The sequence below is a fragment of the Neovison vison genome, chromosome 13, assembly GCF_020171115.1.
Source record: "Neovison vison isolate M4711 chromosome 13, ASM_NN_V1, whole genome shotgun sequence".
NCBI lineage: Eukaryota > Metazoa > Chordata > Mammalia > Carnivora > Mustelidae > Neogale > Neogale vison.
In genome coordinates, this window is record NC_058103.1 from 92,542,036 (window position 1) to 92,560,797 (window position 18,762).

At 43.8% G+C, this 18,762-nt stretch overlaps 1 protein-coding gene across 3 annotated transcripts in view; it reads right to left on the minus strand.

Annotated features, from left to right (window-relative positions):
- FMN1 (formin 1) overlaps positions 1 to 18,762 on the minus strand; it is a 415,126-nt gene that overhangs the window by 134,649 nt on the left and 261,715 nt on the right. For all 3 annotated transcript variants that reach the window (XM_044231844.1, XM_044231846.1, XM_044231845.1), the window contains 2 exons: positions 4,409 to 4,470; positions 2,347 to 2,435 (listed from right to left, as the gene is read on the minus strand). In XM_044231844.1, the coding sequence (XP_044087779.1) occupies positions 2,347 to 2,435; positions 4,409 to 4,470 (151 nt within the window). The remainder of the gene's footprint in view (positions 1 to 2,346; positions 2,436 to 4,408; positions 4,471 to 18,762) is intronic.

The following is an 18,762-nucleotide window of genomic DNA, read 5'->3' on the forward strand; positions in this document are numbered from 1 at the left end:
GCCGCTGCCATGACCATGTACAAACTTGGAAGATGCTCTCTTATCCAGATCATCAGCAGAGAAAGCAGGATTTGTAAATTTATCTATTAATTACCTGCCACTGCTGTTCTGTGCCCTGGCAATTAATCTCCAAAAATAATGCTAGAAAGACAGTAGGAAGGGGAGGGAAAGGAAAGGAAAAGGGGAGCCATTCCCTTAGCAGAAACCCACTCTTCACTGGGTCAGCTCCTCCCAGAGCATGGAGCAGGAGTTGGCAAAGTATAGCCCACGGGCCAAATTCAGTTCATCACTTGTTTTTGTATGGCCCACCAACAAGAATGGCTTTTATATTTTTAAATTGGATGAAAAAGAATTGAGATAAAGATAACATTTTTGACTTCTATACAAATAATGTAACATTCAAATTTCAGTGTCCCTAAATAAAATTCTAATGATAGAGTCATGCCCATTTGTTTACATATTGTCTATGGTTTAAATACTTCCAACAAAGCCTAAAATACTCTATGATGCTTTACGTGAAAAGTATGGGAACTCTAGGCTGAGAGATCTCTGCTCAGTGTGACACAGTTGGCGCTGCCCAAATGCTTGATATGTCCTATTGGCCCTGTTAAGGGCTGAGTGTTTATGTTCCCCCCAAATTTATATGTTGATATCTAACCCTCAATGTGATGGTTTAAGGAGACAGGGCCTTTGGGAGGCACTTAAGTCATGAGCGTTGAGCCCTCATGGGTGAAATTAGTACCCTTAGGAGAAGAGACACCAGAGCTTGCTTCCTTCTCTTTGCTTTCCAGCATGGGAGGACACTGAGAGAAGTTGGCAGTCTGTCTGGAAGAGGGTTCTCACCAAAACCCAACCGGAACGGCACCCTAATCTCAGACTTCTGAACTCTAGAACTATGAGAAATAAATTTCTGTTGTTTCTAAGTCACCCAGCTTAGGGTACTTTGTTATAGCAACCCATGCTGACTAAGACGGTCTTCAAATACTCCTCATGGCCTTGTCAGTGTCTAAGTATCCCATTATGAGTCACTTCACATTCCATCGTTAGCACCTTAGTGGGAATTAATTTATTATTAGGAAACATGACCTGGGAGTGGACCACAGGATTGGTCAGGGGCAGGAATTGGTAGGGAGTGTAGCTCAAAGTAATGGGCCAGAATGGCAGCAGAACCCCCTTTGTGCTGATACACAATATTTTTAGGCTTCATGAACTAACTTGAGGCAGGGTGGGGTGGGGTAGAGAGTGGCCTCTAGAGTGGCCAGAGAGTGGGGTAGAGACTGGCCTCTCTTCCGTGTGAGAACAATTCATCGAAGGTTCCCAAAATGATCCCAGAGGCTTGCCAGTAACTGAGTAAACCTAGAAATCCTCCACCTAGTCATTTTCTCCAGGCAATCCAAGGGCTGTGGGGGCATTCTAGTGGACCCAAGGGCAAGCCATGGAAGTGTTGATATGAGCCACAGAAACTTAGATGTCTCTAGGGCTCACTTGTTGCCCTAAACATTATTGCTTAGTTTCTGCTGTGTTTTCTATCCCCTGCCTCATCTCCAGGCTGAGGGGAGTGGCCTGAATTGGACACGAATGAAGCATTCAAGGGGGTGACAGGCAAAGGATTCTTCTGTCCACTCTGGACCCATTCTACATTCTCAATCCTGTGCCATGAAAAGGTAGGTGGGGTCCAGGAACTCAGAGTCCCATACACTTATCTGTGGTGTGCAGACCCCAAGAGTCCAGCCAAGGCAAGAGCCACTCCATTCCTTATCAGAGGTCTAGGCTTTCAAAGGCTGTGGCTTAACAGCCCCAACTGGAGAGCAAACAACACTAGATGGTGAATAGAGAGAAAAACGAGCAGATGCCAAGAGTAGGAAAAGGTCCCCTGTCCATTGGGCAGAGCAGGTGGAGGGATTTGAGGGAAAGCTGGCACGTTCAGGCCATGTTTACTGGATACAACATTTAGGAAAATCAACTTGGATTCTGTGAGTCTGCCATCATCTTTTTTTAACTGCATCCACAGAACCTTAAACAGAGCAATGCCTTCTTCCTTCCTCAGCTACCCTTTTGGCCAGAATGTTTAGTCTAGGAGGAATTAACAAGCTGCTAGAACGAGAAAGGGGAACCATGAGAGGTGGGGAGAGGGATTGAGAGATCTTAGATCCAGCAGCACAAATCCCCCGGCTGCGTTTCCCGGCGGTCAGGTCATTCTGCTGCATGCAGTGGGTCACGGGGATGACGGCCCTATGACTCTGCTCACTGCACGGTGTAGGTGCAATTACTCTGAGTGGGGAGGCAGAGGGACAGAGATCACACTTGTCCTTTGGGCTTAACAGCAAAGAGGTCAAGCATCCTTACTGCTCAGGCTTGTCCAGCAGCTTCAGTTCTTCTTCTTTGGACGTCTCGTAGTACTTCCTTATTTTAACCAGTTCATCCTCTTGGGCTCTCTGGGTTGAAGGAGGAATCAAACAAAGCACAGAAAAAATGAACAATGAGTAGCAGTCTAAAGCAGTCTAATGAGACCAAGTGTGGTCTCTGGACCAGCAGCATTGGCATCTAGTTCTGCTTCTAGTTAGAAATGCAAATGATTGGCTCTCTCCCGGTCCTAAGAAGCTGGGGGGTGGGTGAGGAGGAGCAGCAAGCCTCCCAGGGGATTCTGACGCATGCTACCACCGGAGAATCACTGGTCAAATCCAACGGCCATACCAGGAGACCACAGAGTGTCCTGGAAGCCAGGACGCTGGATTGCCACTGAATCCCCTATCTCTTCCCCTGTAAGCAGGTTAGCAGTCAGTTGTCCTCAGCATTTGTTTCCTGACCCTTAGAACAGCCCTCCCAACTTACGTATGCTCCTGACTTTTTCGTTTCTAGTCTCCACCTTCTCTTTCTCTGAATTTTGTTAACACTCATCTCCGCTGCTCCTTTTGGCATTTAGTTACGTTATTTTCTCAATTTATCCAGCGATCCACTTCAGGCAGCTCTCCTCTGCTGTGAGCTAATGAGTACTACCCACATGCCCAGTCCTGAGCTCATGGCAGCAGCAAGAAGCATCTAGAAGACACTCTGCCTTTTACAGAGTCCTTCAATACCAATTACTGTATCTTTGTTTTTCAGATGATTCTACCAAGACTCAGACCATGTACTGGATAAAGGGCCTGACTCAGAGTCTCTCTTTCCCCCATAACACCATGCTGCCCCCCAGGTATACCACAAATGCACGATTAGCTCCCAGTGGCCTGGTATTTGTTTCACCTTCCTATTAACAAAAGCCCTGCCGATGGGACATGAGAAGTTCCCATCCAGTTGTACTAAACAGCTGCTGATAGATATAAAGGATGTGAAAATGTTTAGGGAACTGGCAATTGCAGGTTGGATTACTGCCCTCTGGAAATTTTCTATAAGGGACATAAGGTCCCAGGAGACATAACATTGAAATGAATCTTTTTTTTTTTTTTTTAAACTTGGTGACTGGAAAATACTATAGAGCTCCAGGCAGCTCCCCCAGGAAATACCATTACTTCAATAAAGAGAATCTGGTTCACTCTTTTCAAATTCTAGCAGAGTCAACGAATCAGAAATGTTAACGACCATGGGAATTCTAACTCTTCTGTGTGTTCCTCTCAAGAGAGCCTCCCAATTCTGCTGGTTATTCCACATATAACCTAAATTTAAAGAGCACATATGTGTCCAGTGCTGTGTATTTTCAAACATATTGTTATTGTTACCTATATCGAATTCTGTTTTAATACAAAAATCAGATAGAGCCCTTTATCATGCCCATTGTCCTGATGACCAAACAGGCAGAAGGAATTGAATTGGTTCCAACGTCACTCAGAGTCAATAATAATAATAGTCAATAATAGATTTAGTCAAATCTAAAATTGTCTGACTCTAAACGCAAAGCACACACCCACCATCTTCTACTACTTCCCACATTCAGTGTCATTAGCTCATCTGATCCAAAAGGAATCATCCAAGGTGGTATTAGTATTCCCATTCCTCAGAGGAAGACAGTGCTGTGCCCCAACAGTAAGCCGGTACCTTAGCTTCGATCACTCTAACCGTAAGCACAGGGCTGGGTTCCACGGCCTAGAAGGGGTCTCCACCTTGAACCACCCCCCATGCAGGCGTGCAAAGAGAGCTGCTAACCCAGATACCACAGTGGGGTCGGAACCCAGTGCTTTGCTCACGTCTGTTCTTGTTTGAGTGTACATTTATAGAAACTATGCCTGAGTCTCTCCCTTGCGATGTTAAAATCCTCATGGCCAAAGAGCATGGATGGTTTAGTGATCTGGGGACGGGGGGAGGGCAGGAGGGCAGAAGGAGTCACATATAACCATTTTTTAGACCTTAACATTTTTTTAATTAGTGAGGACGTGAAAATCTGAAAACTCTGCCTCTGTATGTCTTTGATACTCACATTTTCATATAAAGCTGCCAAGGTCTCCAGATCAACCACAGAGTCATCCACATTGAAAATGGCTGCCAAGGACCCAAAAAGAAAGAGGGGGAAAAAAAAAAAAAAAGAGAAGAGGTTTGATTAGACTCCCCCACACTAATGAGCTAGCCACACTCCACATCTAGCTTCCAGGCAGCAGAACACTGTGCTTCCTTATATAAGTTGTGTTTTTCTTTCCTTTCTTCCTTCCTCCCTCCCTCCCTTTCTTTCTTTCTCCCTTTCTTTCTTCCTCTCTCTCTCTCTCTCTCTTTCTCTCTCTCTCTCTTTCCTTTTGCACCAGGGGGGATCTGATGAAAGAAACCAAAACGGTTCCTATCACTGGCCTGAGCCTTGGCCGTGCCTGGTTTAACTCCTCAACTTCTGGATCCTCTCTGCAGTTCAATTTAGGCTCCACAGGAGAAGGGTTGGTGCTTTAAAACTAAATCAGTTTGTAGGTTTGAAGCACAATTTTAAATCTTTCTTCCCGGCTGGTAATTGAGGAGATTTAGTACCTAATGCACCAGAACTGACTCTTGCCCATTACCAGGAAGAGAGAAAAAAGACAACGTTGGCAAATTAAACGAATTCAGGCATGTGATTTTAGGCACCTTTCCATGGCCACTGCAAACATCTTGTTTGGATTAAAAAGACAAGAAAAAGCAATAATTGCATCAATGGCAAATTAAGATTATGGAAACCTCCCTTGAGTTAGTCTTAAGGCAAGTTCTCATGCTCATGGTTTTATTAGGATTCTACTCGTTGTTCTGTATCTTTAGGTCATTTAGCTGTTCATTAATATGATTATGATTTCACCTAGGGAGATTCCTTCCCATATATACTGGGATACAAACATTGAGACTGTAAAGCCCTAATGGATTTGGCAATCAAAGTGTTTGAAATAGGCAGCTCCACATCTTTAAATAATTATTCAAAACTAATAAGGTTTGTTCTCTCAACCCTACCTCCTTTCTCTGACTTTACATTGTGAAATTAACCAGCACGCTAGTAAATTTTCTCCGTGGCAGGCTAATTAATTTTATTAAACCAACCAGTGATATTTAGAATGCCTTAAAATTTTGCTCGTCAACCATTATTCTGTTCATTGGCATTACACCATGGTTTTTGGAGAAGGTAGGGATCAAGGTAAAGGGCAGGTTCCTTTCAATTTGTTTTGTGCCTTCTGTGGCTGAATCATACAACCCCCCTCATACAATTTTAACAAAGTTAATTAACTGAGCTAAGATCACGTAACTTCACAGAACACCGAGAAATGTACTTAAAATTCCTCCGCGGGCCACCCTAACTTAGGGTTAATTTAGCAAGCTATTCTCAGATATGGGAGAGTGGGGAAAGAAGAGGTTAACACGCTAGTGACAAAGCCGGCTCAGATGCCACTAAGACAAAGGAAAAATCACACTTCTAAAAAGCCCAATCTGAAATCACAAAAGAAAAATGTAGTTGGAGGGAAGAAGGAGAGAATTTGCCCTCTGAGGATGGTTATTTTGTGTGTGGAGATCGTAAGAATTCACAAATTTATTAGAAAGATCATGAATTTCTACATGGCTGGTGCTGTAAAAAAAAAAAAAAAAATTGCCAGGAACAATGCCTCATTTCTGTGAATTCCAATACTCTCCTACAAAAAATTGCCAAGAGGAATGCAGTAAGAAAAGGTAAAGCTCTACAAACAGTTACTCAGACAAGTGGTCTTCTGAACTAACCCTAAGTTGTAGATACTCTATATGAGCTGCAAGCTTGGATGTCACCGAGTGATCTTAACTGATGAGAAAGAGAGTGACCTGTGGGTTGTGTTTTTGGTGAGTAAATATTTGGTTTTTAAAAGCTAATCAGTCTGGGTCCCAGATACATAGTTTGACAGGTTGTATGGTCAGCCAGTTCTTCTCCAGTGTGCTAGGCAGTCGCAAGGAAACATCTAGAGGATGGGCCTGGAGAACAAGTGTGGGCTCTGGGGACATTTATTTATTCATTCACCCAGCCCTTGACTAAATATTTGCTGAATGTGTATTAAATTCTAGAAACTGTTCTAAAATGCTGTGATTATATAAATCAAACTTGTGTTAGAGGTTCAAAACACTTGATCTCACGAAATTTAGACTCAAGCCGAGGGGAAAGGAAAGAAACAAGTAAATGATTTCAGGTAACAAAATGCTGTGAAGGAAGTAGAGAAACGAGCAGCATTAGATAGGATGGTTGATGAAGGCTTCTTTGAGGAGGCAACATTTAAGCTAAGAGCAGAAGAGGTCAGTTCTGTAAATGTCTGGGAGAAGAACTTTCCAGGGAGATGTAACTGCAAAAGGAAGTTTCTTTGTCTGATGAAGGAACAAGCTCAAGGTACAGAAAAAGACCAGGATGACTGTCACTCATTATGTGATCCTGGCAAGTTCAAGTGCCCAAGCCTCAGTGTATCCATAAAATGGGTCTAATATCACGTGCTGAAATATTAAATGAGGTAATATGTATGTATGGCATAGCACCTACAGCATGGTATGAAGTCAAAATGGTACCAACGAATGATGACCATTATGATTTTTTAAATATACACATGGTCAATGTGTTTTAATGCTTACTAATGCCCTATCTCCTTTAACACCTGGAAAGAATTAGAGAAAGCAGACTATGGAGTAGTTTGTGTTATAAATGAAACTTTCCAGAATTCATGAGTGTTTCAGATAAGAGTTGTTGCTGTTAAACCCATTTGGTCCTTCACAAAACCCTGCTCAAAGCCCAACTTCAGGAAGCATTATTAATAGTCAAGGTGTAGGCACAAAGAGTTGTAAATATAGAAAATAATGCCCCAAATGTCTTACAAGAAATACAAGGTACCTTTGGGTCCGTTCAGAAAGTCGACCTCATCTGCATCTCCAGTTTCCATCTTTCCCACCAATCTACCATTTGTTGTACTAACAATATTATTTTTCTAATCCACGGGATTAGAAAAATCTAATCATTTTACTTTGATATTTACAATACCTCCTATGTCTTTCCTTTAAATAGCAGGTAAAGTCCAAACGCATTGGCCTGATGTTTAAGCCCATTCTTTTCTGGTCCCAAGCTACACTTCCAATCTCATCCCCTACCACCTGCCCTTCTCCCAGCTACACGGTGCTCCAGCCTCTTGGGGCAACATAACCATAGCTTCCTCCTTTCCTATACCTCCTCCCCCAGAGCCCAGGGGAGAACCTTCCTGCCCTGGAAGGAACCCCCTGACCTTTGGATTCTTAAATCCTCGCTCTTTTCCTCTTCTGTGGCCCTGCATGTGTATTTTACACAAGGGAAAAGAGTCTAATGAAGAACCTGTATTACGGTGTGTAGCAAAACAGTTTCCCTCCTCTGTCGGACAGCAGAAGCCCTGCAATCACAGATCATCTCTCTGCATTTTGACAGCCCCAGCACCTGGCATAGCCCCTGGGGTGTGACAGGGATAAAAGTGTGTGGATGCAATAGAGGCTACAGGACCCAAATGGAGTCCTTCTGTTGGGTATCAAGAAAAGTTTCTTGATAACGAGAGCATGGCATCTTTGGCAGGTGAAAATATTGTCATAGGAGGGGTATATCTGAATTAGGGTCATTTGCTCACCCCCATTAGTTCCTCGTTTAAAAAGAAAATCAAGGTTTAGTCAGTCTAGCTGTATTATCAAGTTCTCAGCCACACCCTCGGTGTAGATGCACAGCTTGCCCTGGATAGTCCATACCAAAAACTGATTCAGCTTCACAAGTAAATTTTCTCACTTTCAAGGAAAGGGAAAGCTTTCCCTTCATTCTTAACCTCCAGTAATGTTTTAAACAGCAGTATCACTGGCGCCTGGGTGGCTCAGTGGGTTAAGCCTCTGCCTTTGGCTCAGGTCATGATCTCGGGGTCCTGGGATTGAGTCCCACATCGGGCTCTCTGCTCAGCAGGGAGCCTGCTTCCTCCTTTCTCTTTGCCTGCCTCTCTGCCTACTTGTGATCTCTGTCTGTCAAATGAATAAATAAAATCTTAAAGAAAAAAAAATGAACCGCAGTATTACTTAGGTAGAAAGGTTACAAGTAAAAATTCTGATTATATTGCTTCAGGCAGACACGTGAAACACACACTTATTAATTACCATTAATCAAGCAAAATTCTTCCCGAAGAAGGACAATCTGTACATTTGGACCAAGAGCCAGTGAACAGCAACTGGAAAGATGTAAGATGTTTCAGATGGAAGAAGCAGATGCGGACAGAGCCTCATGGAAGGTGCAGGCGATGTCATGTAGTTCACTTTTGGCTTGAAGAGAGCATTCATTCTCCTTTGGAGCAAGACCGGAGAATTCTGAATGCCCTGAGGAGGAGCCTCTAACATGCTCCGTATCCAGCAGGGAGGCACTGAGCAGTTACGAGTAGTAGAGGGAACGGAACAGAGTTCTATTCCATAGGACACGTTGAAATTTGGAAAAACTGGTTTCAGAAGCTATTCTGGTGAACAAGAGGTAGCAAATACTGTGGAGGGAAGGCACAGGACAGAGGAGCAGGGCACGAAAGGGCACTGCAGAGCGGTATCACTAACCAGCTTGGAACTGAAGAAGCTGGAGTTGAAACCACCTGAGGCTTTGCATCTAGGTTTGGAGGAAGGGCTTTGGGCCACCCACAGAAATAGAGAGCTGGATAGGCCTGTTGATTTTGCCCGAAGGACCTAGGGGGAGGAACAGGAGAGAGGAAACCTACTGGTGAGGGAAGAATTAGACAAATTTAGGGTCAGCACTAAGTATTCCACTGAGGTTTTCCCTCTTCCATGTAAGGATCTTAAAAACACAAGTAAAAAAGGAAAATAAAATTCAGCGGTAGAAGAAGCAGTATGAAGAGATATGCTGGTTGAGTCCAGGAGCTTAAGGAAATCGTTAGAATTCTATTATTTCTCTTCTCCAGAGTTGCCAAGGAAGGTTAGATTACTGGCCAAAGGTCTACAAAGTAAAAAGGCAGAGGTACTAGGACTCCGTGGACAGCTGTTTTGTGTATGCATGATTATGCTTCCTACTCACTGAGAACAGTTTAATTAGGGTTGGAATCAATACCTGATAATTCCGTTTCCCAAATACTGGCCCAGTATCTTAGAGAACTGATTCTTGAAGGCTCTTATCATCAAACTTATAAGCCTTACATGAACCCATTTAATCATTTAACTGAGGATTACAATATAGAAGAAATCAGTCCTTGATTAAATTATTCTTGGAATTGCCTGGGATGGGGTAGCTCCCTCCATTTTAAACTAAAAAAAAAAAAAAATGCACTCTTTCTTGTTCTCTCTCTCTCTCACATACACACACACACCCCCACCCCCCCCCACACACCCCTTTTATCTTGTAAGTGGGAGAAGCAAATCCTAGCCTACACAATTCTACAGCACACCTCGAAGCCCTGATACTGTAGTTTCAAGCCCTGCCAGCTTTTGTTTCCCTCTGTCTAGGGCTCATTATACTAACATGCCTGCAGATGGTGTCAGAAAGGTGAGGTGTCAAATCCACAAAGGGGAGACCCCAACAACTCAGTGCTACTGCACTATCAATCATTGCTGGTGGTTTTTACTTTTATCTCCCCCTTCTCCTTAGTTCTCCCCACTCACACTGTCAGTTCAGTTAGAATATTTCACCTACACCTCACAATATGTCGAAAGGAAATAGACACACGCTGTGAAAAGCTGGTAATTTTATTGGGTTCCTTTACCTTTAAAAATCTGTTACTTGGTCAAGTCTGGTTTCTGGGCCCCTTTTTTTGCAGGGAAATTGAGGCAAACATTTTTATGTGGTCCTCTGGTGCCTGCTCTGTACTCCAAGAATTACATACGCAAGGATCATTAGAGTAGTGTTTTGCCCATTAAGATATAATAACCGTCAGAAGGGACAAAAAGCAGATCAGTATCCCCGATTGAAACTAACAGGCGCACATAAAAATTACGTGCCTGCTTCAGGCACAGGCACGGGGTCAGGGTCTCACACGAGAGGGAAATTCCCTCTCCGGGTTGAAGGCGGCTTTTCACAAGACCAAGGCAAGGAGAGAGAACATGCAGGATTTCTCTCAGCCCTCCAGCCATTTTTACCCCTCAACACTTTTCTATCTTCAAATGCACCATTTGCAAATAAACAAAAAATGACTGTGCTTGCTGTCTGAAGGGCTTCTACTGAGTAAAAAACAAGCATTTACTTAAAGGAGCTGTTCTTTTCGACCGAAGGAGCACTGCTGGGCGAGAGACACATGGAAGACTAAGGCAGGAAAGGCACACTCCTCAGTCGGTTGGATTAGCCGAAGTCCATCGAACTCTGCCACAGACAGAAAGGGCTGGGGTGGTTTGCTAGGCTGGGGCTGTTGTTGATTTTAAAAGATTTTATTTACTTATTTGACAGACAGAGATCACAAGTACGCAGAGAGGCAGGCAAAGAGAGAGGAGGAAGCAGGCTCCCTGCTGAGCAGAGCACCCGATCCGGGGCTCAATCCCAGGACCCTGGGATCATGCCCTGAGCCAAAGGCAGAGGCTCCCAGGTGCCCCGGGCTGTTGCTGATTTTAAAAATCACATCTCTGGGCGCCTGGGTGGCTCAGTGGGTTAAGCCGCTGCCTTTGGCTCAGGTCATGATCTCAGGATCCTGAGATCGAGTCCCGCATCGGGCTCTCTGCTCAGCAGGGAGCCTGCTTCCTCCTCTCTCTCTCTGCCTGCCTCTCTGCCTACTTGTGGTCTCTCTCTGTCAAATAAATAAATAAAATCTTTAAAAAAAAAAAAATCACATCTCTGCGGCCCAGTCTATGCCTCCTTGCATTTCCTTCCTTAAGCTGTTGGCGTGAACATCTTGCACAAAGTGGGGGTTAAATTAATTATTAAATTGTTTGCAAATGGACTAGATCTATTCTCAGCCCATGAAAGAAAAGATTAATAGGATTATTTGACTCTACTAGTAGAGATTATTTTCTTAACAATGTTAACTTCCAAATGGCCAGTGTAAAACTTGGCTATTATGCCCAAATTACTGATATTTTTAGGGCTTTCTTAACATTCAACTTGTAAGGGAAAGATAATGAAATGGAGATGGTAATAAAGAAAGCTTTGGGTTTTTAAAACTCTCTGGTAAGGAGCCCGGGTGGCTCAGTTGGTTAAACATCTGCCTTCAGCTCGGGTCATGAACTCAGGGTCCAGGGATCGAGTTCCGCCTCGGGCTCCCTGCTCAGTGGGGAGTCTGCTTCTCTCTCTCCCTCTGCCCTCCACTCATGTTCTCTCTCTCTCTCAAAAATAAATAAAATCTTAAAAAAAAAAAAAAAAAAAAAACCTCTCAGGTAACCTACCCCTTAACACTCCCACAGAGCAACTACCTTGACCTCTACCAAGGAAAATGCAAGGATGGGAGGTCATGGAATGAGGCAGAAGTAGAATCGGACAGCTGAGGAAAGGCACAGCAGGAACATCTCCCCACAGGCTCCCCTCATAACAAGGCCATCACAGAGAGGGATGACCAATTTATGATAAAACTGGGCATGAATGGAAAGAAGAGGACCTGGCAGGGAGAAGGGTGGGTTGGGGGAGAGCCTGCCTCCTGAGAGCTCTGGAACTAGGTCTCTTCGCCATTGTCAATATGCCTTCCTCTTCCCACTACAGGGCCCACTACGCCCTGCCTCTAGCTCCAGGCACACCTGTGCAGATAGAGGTAAGCACAAAGCCTAGCTCTACGCAGATGAAATGCTAAGGACACCAATTATTAAAGCAGCTTAAAAATATTCTGTCTATTACACCAGAGGGTGGGTCTCGTAGGCAGACGTTACTGGGGATGAATACTTAATTAATTAATTGCCGCATATACTGGGCACTTTTTGTGCGGTTAAGTGTTTTACATTTACCTGCAGGAGATGGGTGCTATTGCTGTCCCTAGTTTTACAGATGATGAAATCAAGGCATGAAGCCCCACAACTGGATTTCCCAAGCTGAGCTCCATAATCAAATTACTGGACTATGATTGCACTTCTATTTTTTTTTTTTGAAGATTTATTTATTTATGAGAGAGAGAGAGAATGAGCACATGCCTGTGAGTGGGGGGCGGGGCAGAGGGGGAGAATCTCAAGCAGACTCCCCGCTGAGAGAAGAGCAGAAGGCACAGGGCTCCATCCCAGGACCCATGAGCTCATGACCTGAGCCAAAGCCAAGAGTCGGGCACTCAACCTACTGGGCCACCCAGGTGCCCTGATTGCACTTCTTTTATCCTTTGTAAGTGTTAGGCTATGAATGATCACTCCATCTAAAATCCTCACCCTCTTAAAAAAACAAACAAAAAAATCAGTGAACCAGCTACACACAATAGCCTCTATTGGCACTTGTCTCTAAATGGCATTGCACGCTTTTTATGTTAATCAGGAGCCTCCTCGTGGGAACCATACATAGCCCATGCTACAAAAATTTCATTTGTGTATTATACACACCCATAACCTCACCATTATTTATCACTAATAATTTAATTCTCATGTGTTATCTCAATATGCATAATAAAACAATCCCAATTTTAATCTTTGCCAGTTGTTTGCAGTTATTAAAAATAACCATGATTGCAGTTAAAATCACAGCAAGAAGAATTTCTAAAAAATAGAAATGTGGAAACTGAAAAGACATCATCTTAAAAGAAAATATAAATATAGGGTGTCTGGGTGGCTCAGTCAGTTGGGCATCTGCCTTCTGCTCAGGTCATAATCCGGGGGTCCTGTGATTGAGTCCCACCTTGGGCTCTCTGATCAGTGGGGAGTCTGCTTCTCCCTCTCCCCCTGTTTGCTGCTCCCCTGCCTAGTGCTCTCTCTCTGTCACATAAATAAAATCTTAAAAAAAAAAAGAAAATGTAAAATCTAAAAAGAAAATAAACTCTAGAGTAATATAAAGTCAAATTTTCTTGGAAAGATAATGAGTAAGTGTAATTTTATACTACATGCCAGAACACACTGAAAAGGGAAACAAAGGGACAGAACATGAAGAAACAAACAAAAGTTGCCTCTGGACCCATAAAGCACAAGAACGACCAAGGGACCATGTGTACAGTCTTCCCTACATTGCCAGATGCCTGCCTGTGCGGCATGTTAGTTGGTGTGGACCTTAATTCGGGCTGTGATGGAAACAGGAGGCAAGTGTGAGTGACGCAGTGAGCAGGAGCTTGTTGGGTGGTGGAAGACACAACAGTCATGAAAGGGATGCTTATCTAATCTGTTCCAATCGCTCAATCGTATAAAGCAAAACTCCAATTCTCACCCAAGTTTGGGCATGTACTATGCCGCAAGGTGCCCACCGTGCCATTTTATAGGTGCAATTAAAATTGTCCATGGTTCAAACCTCAAAGAAGGGCACAGGCAGGGAATTCACAAAACCTCCCCTCCGTCAGCCCCTCTGTTCTCTGTAGGGCAGTGGAATGAGAAAGAGTTTGGGTTAAGCTGCTTCTGTTCTTCCATTAGTTCTGGTTCTTTTAAGCCAAAATTACATTCCAGGCAGATTGGATGGTCTAAGCCAGTTGCCTGAAGGTAAAGTACAAAGACTTGCCACCCTGTGCTTCCTGGACTCAGCCCCGGGGGGTGAAGGAATGTACAGTGGCTTAGAAAGGGGTGGGTGGGAACCCTGCCGCTCAGGTGCTTCAGACTCAGTAGGAGGAAGAAAAAAGTGGGAAGCAAAGGGAAGGATTGGGGCTACTGTTTCCATTCACTGATTTTTTGTGAAAAAAATTTCACTGATTTTTTTTTTAATGAGATTTTTCAATATAGTAAGTTGATTGCCCCTAGCACTTTCATTTAGTAGGTCCACAGGTAAGGAGCCCACATCACCTTTGCTGGGTAAAGTCCTTCCATGGCATCCTCCCTCGCTCTTTTGCTTCCAACATCCTCTGATTTGGGGGGGCCCACTGAAATGAAGTTTTCTGATTCTAAAATCTGGTTTTAACTAAACTAAACTTGACAAAATAAACTAAAGTTGCCTTCAAAAGATTCCTGCAGAGAAACCCTGGAAGATAATCCATCAACAGTAAGAAAATGGCAGAGCAGACAGTCTGATGGCCAGTTCAAGTTCTCCACCAGCCATGGAAGGAGTTAAAGAGCAAAGATAGTGGAATCGGATTTGCTAAGACACTGACCTCCATAAATTATCAGAGAATTTATCTAGGGACTATTTGAAATGCGGATTTCGATACACGATTGTTAATAGTGAGTTGCACTCTACTTCTGATATTAGCCAATAAAAACTCAAAGCCATCAAAATTAAAGTTAGTAAGACATTTCAAAAAACATTAATCTCACTTTAGTTCATATTTTGGCATGTGTTTTATAACGTGAATATTAGTTCTGTCACACTTTACATGACACACGTGGTTCAGAGAACACAGTTTGAGAAGCATGTTCTGAAACTCTTTACTGGTAGGGGGTGCCCTATAAAGACTTTGGAGACCTCCTGCCTTCAGTATGGGGTCTTCCGGGCTACAGCGTTCCTTAGGAAAATCCTAGACAATTCATGGTGGATTTCACATGCCTGGTAAAATACATTCTGTTTTAGACACCCGGCATTAACCTTGACAGCAATTTCTAGAAATTATTAGATAAAAGGGAGCCAAGTCGAGTGAGCATTCTCGGATCTGGGTTTTAGACTCCCGGCACATAACTCGCTGGCATCCTTTCACATTTTGATTTGAAATTCCTAAACAGAAAGATAGTCTTTGATGCAACCGAACTCCCAAACTGAGTTTCTGGGCTGGTAGAAACTAAGCTAAAAAATGTTTTATTTTGATGTTAGATTAAACATTATAAATATAAATTCTGAGTGTACGGGAAATTCCAAATGAATGCCAGGAGGTTTCTGGCACCTCGTCTGTTGCAAGGCATACAGAGGTTTATGTCAAGAACAGTCAACAGCAATTTTCCATCTCCCCTGGGAAAAGAATGAGAGGAAATCACTAACGTGGAATGAAAACACTAATTTGCAATCATGTAGGCAGTCACTGTGTCCAAGGATGCCAAATGCTTTTAAATACAAGTCATCCAGTTTAGCAGATGGAAAGCGGCAAGAAGTAAATCAGTTATTCAGAGTTTCTCCTGGACCAAATACAGGTGCTGGGGGGGTTATGGTCGTTCTCCTGAAACCATTCTTCCCCTACAACCAAGGTCCTGCCCTGAGTCATGCAGTGCTTCAAACCTCGGTCCATTTAGGGACTTGGCTTTCTTCTCCAAGATATCCAATGCCATCTTGGGTAGGGACAAACAGATAAAAGTGGTTACCTTTTTGGCGATGTTCTATCTCCAACATAGCCCTATCTACTTCACATCAGGCTAGGGTTTTCAGATGCTCATTGAACACATTAGCTTCAATGTCTCCAGTCATTTCAAGCTCAAATCATCTACCTATGCTTTTTCTCCTTTCTTTCCAGTTTATGTTTTGGTACCATTCATTATATACATTCTTATTGAAGCCAGAAATCCAAGGTACATATAAGACTTCTTCTCCATCACTGCTTCCTCTGATGTGACTAAATGGAATAATTCTCTCTCCAAATACCCCTTTTCTGTGGTCTCCCCCATATTTCTATAGACACAGCCTTAGTTCTGGCCTTCACATTTATTATCTCAATCATCACAATCCCTTTCTAACAGACTGATCCTCCTTCGGTATGATTTCTGTTTCTCCACTCAACAGACGCTCAAGGACCATCACCCAGGTGCTAGGCACAGTGCAAGGTGCTAGGGACACATCACGGAGCAATCTCCCTCTTGGAACTTATACTCTGGTGATGGGTATAAATGAAAACATAAGTAAGGAGCAAGTGAGGTATTAGGTGTAGGGTAGATTAAGAGAATTAACTTAGTGTAGGCTCTCTTAGGCGTCCTATGTGCCAAAACCTAGCAAGGAAAAGGAGCTCGGTCTAGTGGGGTGGAAAAGCATTTCAAACAGAGGGAATGTGCAATGCTGCTCGTTCAAAAAGGCTACGCCTTCAAAGACACAGGAAGAAGGAAAAAACTTGGCCTTTTTAAGGAATCAAGGAGGGCTGCTGTGGTTAGTGTGTGGTGAGACAGGAAGCAAGCGCAACCCAGCCAGGTTGGAGGTACCAGCTTGGCCCAGAGCACGTAAGACCTTAGAGGTCTGTCTTCCACCACCAGAGAGGCATTCTGTACTTGGAATTAGATCATAGCACCGACACTCTTGAATTGTGTCTCCCTGTTACTCATGGGATAATATCCCAAGTTTGTATGATGATACTCAGGGCCCTGCCTGGTCTGGATACCACTTACCTCTTTAGCCCTGTGCCCTGAGACAACCCACATTCACGTGTCATCTGTATATTCTAGCAGGCCTCCTATTCACCTGCCTTCTGTCCTTCTGTGTGTGACGACCACTGTGTTATCTTTAAGACGCATCTTAAGACTCATCATCCCACTGAGCTGCCTTGTACGTGTCTCCCACCACCCCGCACACTCTTGAGAATGTTAGAGTCTGGATCTTACGTGTTGTGGTAATCATGGGGCCTGATACAGAACTGGCATTGAATCCATGTTTCCTGAGGGAAGGAAGGCAGGAGAAAAGGAAGAGAGTTTTGCCCAAAGGACCTGGAGTAGGACACATGACAGTCTGATTCCATCTATTCTAAGGTTCAGTCTACTTTTTTAAAATCAAATTAATTAAAAAAAAAAAGAGCGGCTTTTATACATGATACGTTAGCCCGATGAGTTGTAAACAAGGCTTAATGATCAGAGAAATTCTTAGAAAAAATGCAACATGGCATAAAGGAGGACACTGGCTTTCTGTAAGACCTGGAGGTACAGAGCTTCAGAATCCCACAAATAGCATGGAGGACAAGGGGCGTTAGAGAGGAGTAGGGAATTTGGGTAAATTGGAAGGGGAGGTGAACCATGAGAGACTATGGACTCTGAAAAACAGTCTGAGGGGTTTGAAGTGGCGGGGGGGTGGGAGGTTGGGGTACCAGGTGGTGGGTATTATAGAGGGCACGGCTTGCATGGAGCACTGGGTGTGGTGAAAAAATAACGAATACTGTTTTTCTGAAAATAAATAAATTGGAAAAAAAAAAAGAATCCCACTTCTTCAATATACATCATAGGCTCATAGGCAGTGTCTTGTGGACAACAGAAGAGTGGTCACCTTTACAAATGAGGAAGACAAGGGTTTTTTTTAAAGATTTTTTTTTTTAAGATTTTATTTATTTATTTGTCATAGAGAGAACACAAGCAGGCAGAGTGTCAGGCAGAGATAGAGAGAGAAGCAGGCTCCCTGCTGGACAAGGAGCCCGATACCAGGACTCGATCCCGAGACCCCGAGATTATGACCTGATCTGAAGGCAGCGGCTTAACCAACTGAGCCACCCAGGTGTCCCACAAGGTTGTTTTTTAAGAGCTGAACCAGGAAATAAGTGGATTATCCAGCTATGGAGGGTAACATATGTGCATGGACATACCCAAAACCATTATCAAGGTGACTACACTGTCATCCCAGCAAGGGGGAGAAGAGCATAAACAAATACACAGGAGAGAGGAGAGGCAAGTGAATTGGATGCAGTGATGAACAGATGTGATCAACAGTTTCATCGCGGCGAAGGAAAATTCTTTTCCTTAAGTGAATATGCTCACTTTTGGGGTTCTACATCAGCTCCTTGTGAGCTTGGGAAGTGCAAGTTAGTGCATCTGTCTTTGTGCTTGAACAAAGATGACCATATGACCACAGGCTGAAGAACAGCCTCGGCACCCTGGTCATTTCACCAGGGCTGACGTGCTGGGTGACCTTGCCTGGCTGCCAGCTGGCCAGCCCCAGTCAGATCTCACGGCAGCCCCTCTCACGTTAAAGCACACGTTCTGGGCCAACATCAGCACCGGGACTCCTTTCATCAGGATGACAACACAAGGCCAAGTGCATTCCATTCACGACCAGACACAGACTCAGCACGAAATGTAACTGACACAGCTTGGGCTCCTTGTGACCTTCGGATGCCAGTGTCAGTCAAATGATTCTAAAGAAAAATTAAGCTCGGGTTTTATTCATCTGGAATGCATTACTGGATGAAGACATGGAATAGAGGTGATTTTTTTTTTTTTTTTTAAGAACTTAGGAGCCAACTCTGTGGTGGGGAATGGCGGTGCCTGGAACAGGAGAAAGAACTAGATGACGAGTCCTAGAAAACTGTGATGCTACAACTGACATTTCCAATGCTGACATGTAAATTCGCCATGGCTTCACGTGGGCATGCTTTTGCCAAGAGGAGAGTGCTGGAAAAAGCAGGGCTGAACTAATCTCTCACCTCACTCATAATGAACATTCGCTCCAATGAGGCTGGGGTGCCATGGGAAGGAGGTTTGTAGTCCGGAGGT